Raw genomic sequence first — 11581 nt, forward strand, 5'->3', positions numbered from 1 at the left:
AGATGAGTCTTTTATTGGCCCATGCAAAATTGCTGGTTTGCAATCATTCCCATGAGAGTGAAATAACAAAAGACACAGCAGCCATGTTGGATGACATACAAGAGGGACTAATGACGAATCTTTTGTTAACTTCATCCAACATGATGGATGTGAAAACCATCAATTACTGTCAGACATCTCATAGTTTATTTTCATTAGTTTATTTAAAGTTATATTTATCATTTATAATTTATACTTTATCTCAGGGTAATCTACATGATTCATATTCTTCAAACCTATGTACATATAAATTTATTCTATCCTAAACAAAATTTAGTTGAGGTATCCTTGGTGATTTAGATGTCATAAACAACAGTCTTCACTTGGTATGATTTGCGAACTTGAATGATTGATGCATGGATGAACACAAATGCTAAATAAGCACCTGCAAAAGAACAAAATGATTGGTATCACATTTGAAGATTAAAGCAGGGATATAGTTGGGAAGCTATGCATGAGCACGACTGCTGGTAGGGTATGTACACTACTGTAACTAAAACTTCAGAGCTGTGGTCTTACACAGTGGCGGAACTAGCAATTTAAAAAGGGGGATTCCAAAATAGCCGTCATGCAGAAAAAGCAGGTAATATTAACTTTACAAAAAAGGGGGTTCCAATTTCATTCTACCGAGCGTAAAGAACATAACTGGCTACAGAAGATCTCACAAAAGGGGGGTTCCATGGAACCCATGGAACCACCCCTGAATCCACCACTGTTACAGGGATGCTGAGCTCAAACAGATTTTGAGGAAAATGTTTTCCTTGTGAGGCTTAATATTAATACAGAAAAGTAGGCTCTAACAGTACAGACCTTGATTGATGTGTTTCTTCATGTAACATCCCCCCCCTTCCGGTTAATTTCAAGAGAAAAGGATGACCACTAACACCTCCTTTCCCTTATGCATTGTCTTAGCAATGCTGATATGGGATCAAACACCTTATAGAAAACAAGTTTTATCTTTACTTACGAGGGTGGATCCAGCCAAAATTTTAGGGGGGAGCTAATTGAGTTTAGGGGGGCTAATCGAGTTTCTTCCATCAACACAACGGAAAACAATAAAAAAAGCATCTAATTCTTCAGTTTTGTTTTGCTATGTTTTTCTCTGTTGAAGGGGGGCTTCAGCCCCCCTATGCCCCCCTGGATCCGCCCTTGACTTAAGTAAATGCACATACCAAAGAAAAAGATAAAATCAAATGCCTCAGGGAGAAGACCATTACAAAGAGTCATGACCAGAAAAATGGCAATCAGCTGTTCAGATATCTGTATCTTGCGCCCTGGTCATAAAAATAAATAAAATTATAAAATTTTGGTATTAAATTACAGCCCTATAAGTGTTGACTTTTAAAATACTTCATATATTAATTTACAGCAAGCAGCTGAGAGAATATAAGGTGAAAGTGATATTTTTACTATGTCATTATAGTATACGATACCTTCAATGGTAAAACTACCATTACTTACTTCCAAGAAACTGTTATACATCAGTTATCATTGAAACACCCACCCCCCAACCCCTGGGAAAGGACCAGACCTGCGATTTAAAGTGCATGTAACAAAGTGAATGCACAGGGATATGGGGGAATTAACCTGTACTTCTGAATCAGCAGCTTAAACAATTTTAACAGCAACAACTTCAACAATTTCAACAGCAAATATTTTCCCGGGGCAAGAGGAAAGTGCTAAATTTAACACCAAGTGAATGTTAAATTTACTGCCCTTTCCTGGGGGTCGGGGGTAGGAATACAGGGGTCGGGGGTTTCAATGGACTAGTGCATCATTGTCACACTCATCAATAACATTGATCGCAAATCAATTCTGGTAAATATGTAAAGGACAAGGTTTCTTTATGGAAAAATCAATTTGAACCACAAGATCAACAATTCTAATTCTAATAATAACAATGTTTAAACTGGACACCTCTCTCCCACAAAGGAATCTTTTTAAAGAACCCCTCCCCCCCCCTCCATACTCCTAGTAATTTCATTCTTTCTCTGACCCCCACCCCCCTCCTGCCCCCCCCCCCCCCCCCCCCAACACACACACTCTTTTGAAAGTCCAAATCCCTCTGTCTGGGAAATATGGATAATTTCTGGAACTACACATTTTTAAAGACTAGACCAGACTACAGCAATCACACATCTAGTGATCATGATGTCACCTCGTGAGCAATTAAACCCATCTTTCACATAAAACATAATGATCTTAATTATCACTTAAGTTTGGGGGTATCAAAACATCACTTTCACAATATCACTATCACTATCTCTCTCAGCCAATCATATAACCATATGCCTATAATTTCCATCTGTCTTCCTTCAGTCTTCCTTCCTCTTTATTTGCAAGACTTCCTCGCCGCAAATATTCATGTACGTTTTATAATATTTCTATACTTTAATGACTCATATATGAACAGTTATATGTTAAGATAAATATTTGTTATTTCCACTTTGTTTGCATGTTAAAGGCATATATGTATTTACCTAGGGCTCTTGCCTGGCAACCAACGTGGTTAAAAACACAGACCATTGCCATAAAAACCACCGTTAGGTAAATTTCAAGGTTGAATGTCTGACAATTAATTCTTGGAGAGAAAGCAAGAATGAGTACATGTGAAAAAAATTTTTTTTAACATGAAAATAATATTTTACGTTATAAGGAGAAGACTAGCATTGTTGTTTTAGTAATATTAAAAAATAATTAAAAAACAAACTTAACTAATTTGTCATTTCAAGATTTGAGCCAAGAGTGTTTCAAAATAGAATAAAAATAAAGAATCTACATTAGTTTTTTTTAACCAAAAAGAAATAATAATTTCAATGATTACGTATATAAATCCAATGGTATTACCCCCTCTCCTTTAGATTCTCTCTTGACATATAAAAAATTGCACACTGCTGCTGTACCCATCTAATGGAAGTACCAGCCTAATTTTTTTACAGCTATGATATAATTTTGCACACACCACTAGTACTAGTAATAGCTGGTGTCCACTTTTTTCTAACCATCAGCATAAATCAGCATGAAAATACCCTCTTGAATGTTTTTAACATTTATAACAACAAAGATTTGATTTCATCCTTACCAACCCCCCTCCCCTTTCTGTGTCTTGGATGAATGTTCCAAACAGAGGGACAGTATAGCCTAAATAGCAGCCCTCTGTATGTAGTGGCAATACAAAGTGGGGCTGCTACCTCAGACTAGCAGTTGCCAATGGGTTAAAAAATCCTGATTTAGGAAGTCATTGTTACAAACTTCAGCATAAGGATCTCAATGTGTGAAAAAGAACGTCCCCATACTTTTTACAGATTATTTTATCGTTTACAAACGCACCAGCTTAATTTTTTACTTACATTTGCATAGCCAACAGCACCATCAATACCAGTAAAATAGTATAATTGATTTGAAAGTACCAGAGGTTATAACCAAAGTTATTGGACACACTATCACAACTTGGTACATTCTTGGGGAGCTGAAAAAACTTTGCCAACGACCTTAAAGCGACAGGCTGGACAAACTGAAACTGGATATGAGAGCCATTAAGATCTTTGGTGGACACCCCTTTTAGTTGGTCCTGCAGGATGAGATCATGTTTGGTGGGATTGGATAACGGTGTATCAACATTGTATAGAGTGCCATGGTTTATTTTAACGTAGTAGCCGTCGTCTTGGTCTAAGCATGGTCTTTCAGGGGGTTTCTCTTCGTATGGCGGTGGAAGATCAGAAGACATTATTCACGAAAATATCCTGACGAGATAAATGAATAATAATAATAAATTGAGCTTAAATAAAACAATTATAAAACATATAAGAAGTAATTGATTATTTTTTATGGAATTTATACTGCTCAGGACCTATATTAATGCTTTTTCTTCCCAGAGTCCCTGCTATAAATAACCAGGAAAAATCGTCATAGCAAATAAAACGATATTTTTTCCAAACATTTTGTGCGATTTTTGTTCGGATTTCTAGAAATGATTTGCAATCAAACTGAAATTTATACAAGAATCGAAAATAAAATTCTTTTTCACATATTTATTATTCCTAAAGGCTAATTTTTAATAGCTCAAAATTGTTACGCTTACCTCATTATTCGAGAGTTCAAGATGGCGATCCTTCTGTTTACACCAAGCAACACAGGTATCCCATAACATTGCTAATACCCCCTGAAAAACATATAATATTATTTCCCATATTATGTTCTCATTACACTAAAAATCTACTTTTCGTTGATCTACTTTTCGCTTTTTGCTAGTCCCTATTTGAAAGATAAAGAATTTTTTGTAGAATTTCAAGTATTATCGATAAATCCCGTCTCCCTCCCCCTGAGTATTCAGTTTTGTTTGTCCATGATATGGAACCAGATCGACAAGTTTGTTGTTGAGTTGTACCTTTCACGTGTACAATCAGGATGTCCTTTGAGTTTCGACACCAAATAACTATTCTTCTGTCGTAGAATCTTCAGCAATGGATAATGACGAGGTACGTAAACAAAATCTTCAAACTTAAACTCCATCTACCGCGTACATTTGGTCCTTTTTTTCTGCGAGAAACATATTGTCCCGTAGAATGAAGATGACCTTTGGAACTGCTGGAGTTGTTCATAAAAATCTAGTAATTTTTCTTTTATATGCTTTGAAAAAAGATATAAGCTTTTCTTTGAGTGTTTTTCCCTTTTACTATACGCTAATACCTTGAATTTCGATCTTGTTCGTTAACTTTCGCTAAAACTATTGAATGCTAGACGTTTGGAACATCCGGTTGGCTAAAGAACGGGTTAAGAAGCGACATCTCGAAGTTGTTACATTTATAACGCTTATATAAAGGATTAGGATTCTCTTTCTTTACAAAAGCGTTTAAGCAAAGTGTTAGTAGTAAACTTTTACAAATTTGTAAATGCAAATGAGGGAAAACTCATTGTTAAGGGCTACAACAGAGTCATAGATGATGCAATAAGCGCTAACTGTATTCCATTGAAATCAACTATAAGCCACTGCTAAGTGATTCTTTAATTGAGTTGTTTTATGCTTTGAAAATTTAGTCGTATCCATTTATAACGCTTGGAAAAACAGGTTTTTTTATTTTTCTCAAAAAACAGCTAACTGTGTAAACAAGAGATGTTGTTCTTCCTGTTCTTCTATATACCTACAGCTTTTTAAAATGTCTTCTTGTCTTATCTCTTTATCTTCTATCTAAAAACATTTCGCAACAGGATTTTTTATCCTTGGCATATTCAGTTCCGCATTCTGCGCTTAAAAAAGTCTGGCCATTCTCTGAGCTGTTCTATTTGGACTTCTTTAACGGACTACTATAGGCAACCCGATTTTTTCAGTTGCATAAATTCAGAGTAGTGTTTGTTCAGGCACGGCCGTAGCGTGATTTTTGAGACAATGCTTGACAGACATCTCGTGATGATGTTTGTCTTAAAACAAAGGAAAATTTGATCATTTTACTTCTTGAAATCGCAGTTAATATCTGTTGAAGTACGGAACCCAAGAACCCATTTGAAGAGAAGATGGACGTCTTTTACTGATTACGAAATAGTCATTTCTGTGAGTACATTTTTTCTTTAACACTCATTCTTTTTTCGTTTCTTTGTTCTTTTTTTTCTTTCTTTTGGGGGGGGGGGGGGGGGGAATAATTATTGACGGGAATCAAAAATAACAATCTGCTAACCCACTCCACCCCTATCTGATAATTTTAGTACGTATATCCCCCTTCTTTTCTGAAAGAGAAATTGAATTTACCCTTTCTCGTTTCCTTTGCAGCGATTCTTAGTATCGGTCAGGGAATTTTCAGACCGACACTAAGAACGGCTGCTGAGGAGATCATTTCTCATGTCCCTTGAACCCCATTCCTTTCCATTCAGTAGATATCAGTGCACTTTTATTTATAGGGTCATGAACTAGACCAAGAGAGTATGATCTCTTGGCTAGACTCATTTTTACTGACATGAATATGGCTAAGATTTTTTATTTTTGGTGTCGACAGACTAATAGTATGGCGTTTGCACTCCAACAGTCAAAAGTACGTAGAAGATTCTCGGAATTTGAATGGCTGCGACGAACACTAGCAAAGAACAGCTCTATTTCGACGTAAGTTTTTGGAATCGAAGTTCTCATAAAGAAACAGTGGAGATTTAGCAGCCGTACTAGTGATGTTGAGCACAAAACATTACCAGACCCTTGCCATTCTTCAAGGCGCTTAGTAGCTGTCAGAGTAACAAATTTCATCGTGAATTACCATTATAGCGCAACATGAATCAATCGGGCGCATTGTTTAGATAGAGAGAATACTTTTTTAAATATCCTCTCTTTTGGAACGTCTAACGTAACAGAATATAGATCTTTTAACTTCTCAGTGAGGTCCTTGTTTCTTGGTATACTTGTTATTTCAGCGGGCGAGTACAACTAAATTTTAGTAATGACCGTTCGATCAGAGTGGTAGTTTCGGTGAATGAGTGGGAAACCCGTAGTCGTACGACCCAGACTCAGTATTGTAAAGGCCAGAAGTTCATAACTATGAACTTCTGTAAAGGCGCATTTAGGATTCCTATGGACGCGCGGAAATTAGAGCCGAATAGGCGGGGAGCAGGGAGCGGAAAAACGCGTTTGTTCTGAGACTGGTGGGAAAAGTGTACGGACAGGAGTCTATATAGTCGTACGGTATCTTACCTTAAGCGTTATGATTGCTTGAATCACTGGAAGACAATGAGAAGGCATTTTAATGTTACGGCAAGTAGTACTATGTGCGTGCACTATATAATCGACTCCATGAAAAAATTTTCCCTTTGCAGCACTCCACCTCCATTGCCAAACAAAAGGGTTTTGGGCAGATTTAATCAAGATTTTCTGGAAAAAAGACGAGCTGCACTGGAAGAATTCTTGACGAAGTGAGTGTTTTAGTTAGTTTCCAGCTGCATTATCTTTCGTTTTGAGTCTCTATGGGTATTATCACCAAAAAAATTTATAAAACCGAAAATAAGGAAGAAACATGAGTAATTTTCTCCGAACACGTAACTTACACTATATTTATAAAATACTGATAAAAGTTGTTTTAATAAACTATCGTAGACAATGGGAAAAGTTTTTTTGTTCAGGTTCTATGGTGTGCAAGTTATCGTAAAAAAACAGAACGATTTTCTACAATTTTCATGACAAACAGAATTGAAAAATAATGGGATATTACCTGTTATTCTGGAAAATAATAAAAAAATATAGAGTCCCGTGCAAAATTTGAGGGTTTTGCCCTCTTGAAGTTCAAAACGTGTACGGTTCTTCAATAAAATCGTGAAGATTATTCAGCAGTTTTTGAGCACGCGCACATCGTGGGTTCAAATCGAATGTCGAAAAGTAGTCAGCCACCTTAAAACAAACTTCCTGACGATTGGGAGTTTTGACTTGACTAAAATATTAGCAACCTTAGAACGCTGCAAAAGAAGAACAACTTGAAAACCAAGAAATAGTTAAAGTTGTGTGGTCGCTGAAACTTTAAAAGTGCTCAGAAATCCAATGCTCATGTTCTTTTTCTGAGTCGACATTTACCTGTATCATCATCATTATTATCATGTATTATGACATTAATTTATTTTGCTTTCAGAGTCATAAACACAACATTTCACCTGTCAGAGCTAGCAGTTCATCTTTTCCTTCAAAGCAGTTTGACAACAAAAGAAATTGAACGGGTTCTTGAAGGAAAAGACCAACGAGATGTAGCAGAGCTTATTTTACAAGAAAAAAAATTGAATGAAAAATTGACAAGAAAAGGCAGTGAGCATACAAACACAGACAGCGGCTTCTCTGGCAGTAACAATCTTGATTGGCACATACCGGGTATGTATAATAGTATGATGCATTGTATGCTGGGTATGTATAGGAGGGTGCATTGTATACCGGGTATGTATAGTATGATGCATTGTATGCTGGGTATGTATAGGAGGGTGTGTTGTATGCTGGGTATGTATAGGAGGGTGTGTTGTATGCCGGGTATGTATAGGAGGGTGTGTTGTATGCCGGGTGTGTATAGTATGATGCATTGTATGCCTGGTATGTATAGGAGGGTGTGTTGTATGCCGGGTATATAAAGAGGGATGCATTGTATGCCGGGTATGTATAGGAGGGTGCATTGTATGCCGGGTATGTATAGGAGGGTGTGTTGTATGCCGGGTATTTAAAGAGGGATGCATTGTATGCCGGGTATGTATAGGAGGGTGCATTGTATGCCGGGTATGTATAGGAGGGTGCATTGTATCATGTAACTGTGAACACAATGTATGCTGGGTACGTAAGGGTATGCTGGGTATACTGGGTATCTGTGGGTTAGCCAAGTGCATGCTGGGTATGAATGGGTGAGTCAAATGTATGCTGGGTCGTGTGGGTAAGCCAAGTGCATGCTGGGTATGCATGGGTGAGCCAAGTGTATGCTGGGTATGAGTGGATAAGCCAAGTGTATGCTGGGTAGACATGGGTGAGCCAAATGTATGTTGGGTAGACATGAGTGAGCCAAATGTATGTTGGGTATGAGTGGGTGAGCCAAGTGTATGCTGGGTATGCATGGGTGAGCCTGAAGTGTATGGTGGATACTTATTGCATGCATGCCCGCATCTTTAAAGTGATTTGCATAACGCTCGTAAGTCAGTGTAGCGATTATAAACTCAAAGTCTAAGTCAGTTTTATGCCCAGACAGAATTAGTGATTTAATTTCTCTTTCTCTAGATTGCATACTAAAATGCCAAGGTATAGGAAATGGCTGGAGCTCAGGGTGTACAAATATGTTAGGATCTTCGAGCGGCAAAAGAAAACCTTGTAAAGCCTGTCGAAGAAAAAGCCTTCGTAATAACGCTGCTTCTGTTCTCCCAACGGGGCAGTTACTCATCGCAGAAGATGTACAAGATTCTGCCAGTAAAAATGACTCGAATGGATCGATTAGCTCGAGTGAACGTTGCCCCGAAGAGAACTGTACGAAATGTAACCAATATGATGCTGATGATGAAACTGATGCCAACGTTGTCGATTACGACATCATCAACACTAAAACGTTTCGATTACGAGACTGGTTGACGAATGTGACGCCTGCTAATGATTGTGAATTGGATTCAACGGACGAAGGTGATTGCAATTTACCGCCTAGTCTATCGCGTTCTATCCCTGAATATGACGTCATAAGCGTGCCTTGTTCGAGCACGAGTATAAATAATACGTCCTTACGGAGGTCGAATAATCTAAGTGATGATGGGACTTGTGGATATGGGTCGAGTAATGACTCACAATACAGTGTGGTGCATTCGACGATCGATGGACTCAAACTGGAGAACTATAATAAGTTTATGTGTAGCTCTTCGTCGACGCTAAGTTCGGCAGGGATTTACAGAACTTATGACGTAGTTGAAATGATCGAATTAAGATGAATTAAACTATAATTACTTTCGAATAGGTAGCCCAAGTTGTGTTTTAGTACGATATAGTATAAGAGTATAGAATGTTGTATCTTCAACAAAAAGAACATGTTTTTTTCAATCCAAACATTTTTTGAAATTTTGAAATTTTACTTATCTGGTTTTGCCTTTTATTCCATCCAGGAAGGAGGAAGTGGATTTTTATTGCATTTCAAAAATCAAAACTTGAATTGTTATATGAGAACCACTACGAGAGAATATATGAAGTATTGACATTGTATTAGACATGAAGATGTCAAGATGATCGACGCGCAGAAGGCACTCGGCCAAAATCGTGTCAGAGGCTTCTAAAAACGTTTCTGTATGAATTTAAAATATGTATTCTTAACATAAGTCTAGAAAGACAATAAACAAATTTCGTAGCGGATAATGACTCGCGGTAATTAGTTGGTTGGGGTGTTGAATACAAGTGAATAAAGATGAAGACAGTTGACGCTATGGAAACATGCTTGCGTCAAACATGGAAGTTAAAAGTGTCGTTGTTTCTCTTAAACTTACGTTAAATGTAAGATTAATCTTATAAATTTAATATCATGTTTGAACGCGAAAGCCTCAAAGATGCTATTGCTTCAGTATTGACATTTGCTACGTCTTCGTTTTCCGAAACGTCAGTACAGTTTAAAAAACTTTCTTTTACAGTTTTAAAAAAGCTTTTCTACACGGCGTGCAGTTTAAGTTTCCCTCTTATTTACAAATTTTGTGGCCGTTTGTTGTAACTTCATTTTCAGCTTGAATAGCAAACGTTTTTTCTCGAGTGCTGCCTTCTGCATTCTCACAGTTTAGGCGGGAAGCGAAGACGCGGATGTTGCATTCACCTCTAACCCCTGGGGTCTCAGGTTCCATTCCTGGACTCGACATCGCTAGAGATCATCCCTTTATCAGTCCAAGGGTTTATTTTCAAGCTCTCCAGTTTTCCTCCCTCCGCAAAACCTAACAAACTAAATCCAAATTCGGTCTTGTTTCGGACGCTAGTCCTTTGTCGGAGTAAAAGACGAAGGTCTAGCGTCCAAAACGTCAGTAAGTTTTTTCATCTTTTTTCACTTTTCACTAGTTTTTAGCTAGTTATCTCTTCTCATTCTGGATTGTCTTGGTGCTGGGAACGAAAAGTACCCCTAGTTTACGAATATAGCAAAATGCTGATAAAAAATGTTGAAAAATAAACAAAAGGGATTACGATCAATTTAAGATTGAGCTTGTTAACATGGCGAATAAAATTGGCATTCCTGCGCGCAGCCTGTTAAGATCTGTTCATCAAATTCGGATTCTCTTATTCCCCCTAAATCAGTTTCTCTAGAGTAAGAAAACATTGAACTTGGTATACCAGGCCCGCGCGCGGCGCAAAGAAAAATTTTCGTGAACTAACAAAATTCATTCGTGTCCCCGTCCGCGACCGACTTGTTTTATTTCAGTTTTAATATCTAGACATAAAATTATCCTGACTTGCTTACACAGTTTCAGTCGTTAAGGATTATTGATTATAAGACGCTATGAGAAACGATAGAATAATTTCGTCTTCAAATACACAATTCATTTAATTGTGAAGGAGTAAACTAAAAATCTAACATAAATTTTAATAACAATAATGTAATAATAATGATAAGTTTGTAAATCATTAAAAATAATAATAATAATAATAAAAGAATATTTACATTATGTACTTTGTGAAAATTTAAAGAGAAAAAGTTACTATTTACAAAAAACTAGAAAAAAACAAAATGAAAAACAAGCATTATAAAAAAGTCTAAAATTATCTAATATCGGCAAGGTTAGTATTAATGCTAAAGTCCAATAGAAAGTCACTTTCGTTGTTCTTATAAAAAGGAGTGCGGGAGCCTCTAATGCATGTAATTACAGCTTTCAAAATCTCAAACGACAACTTTGTTCTAATATATGTTATTGTGTCAGAATAGCTTTGTCCAGTTTTGTTCGCCAGTTTATCCGCTAGAGTTTTTAGGAAAATTTGGCTTTCCTTGCCCATACCACCATTGGTCTCAAAGATAAGCGGTGTAAATGAACCCATTTCCACTTCCAGAACTCTCTGTTGATATTTTCTTTTCTTTTCTTGCTCTTGTTCGTTGAATATTGATGAGGT

At 37.0% G+C, this 11581-nt stretch overlaps 2 protein-coding genes across 2 annotated transcripts; one reads left to right on the plus strand and one right to left on the minus strand.

The window, feature by feature from the left end:
• Window positions 1-181: 181 nt before the first annotated feature.
• On the minus strand, window positions 182-4252 carry LOC116295476 (uncharacterized). The gene is made up of 5 exons (XM_031703291.2): window positions 4121-4252; window positions 3390-3782; window positions 2520-2620; window positions 1212-1313; window positions 182-424 (listed from the first exon to the last, which is right to left on the minus strand). Exons 2-5 carry the CDS (start codon window positions 3764-3766, stop codon window positions 336-338), a joined length of 669 nt encoding a protein of 222 aa, XP_031559151.1. The 5' UTR covers window positions 3767-3782; window positions 4121-4252; the 3' UTR covers window positions 182-335.
• Window positions 4253-4390: 138 nt separating this feature from the next.
• LOC116295475 (uncharacterized) lies at window positions 4391-9962 on the plus strand. The gene is made up of 6 exons (XM_031703290.2): window positions 4391-4517; window positions 5504-5587; window positions 6027-6130; window positions 6832-6927; window positions 7635-7867; window positions 8750-9962. The coding sequence occupies exons 1-6, from the start codon at window positions 4503-4505 to the stop codon at window positions 9439-9441; spliced, it is 1224 nt and encodes a 407-aa protein (XP_031559150.1). The 5' UTR covers window positions 4391-4502; the 3' UTR covers window positions 9442-9962.
• The last annotated feature ends 1619 nt before the right edge of the window (window positions 9963-11581 follow it).

This window comes from Actinia tenebrosa, unplaced genomic scaffold (genome assembly GCF_029948245.1).
Source record: "Actinia tenebrosa isolate PJP-AT-01 unplaced genomic scaffold, QUT_ActTen_1.0 PGA_scaffold11__36_contigs__length_13525064, whole genome shotgun sequence".
Classification (NCBI taxonomy): domain Eukaryota; kingdom Metazoa; phylum Cnidaria; class Anthozoa; order Actiniaria; family Actiniidae; genus Actinia; species Actinia tenebrosa.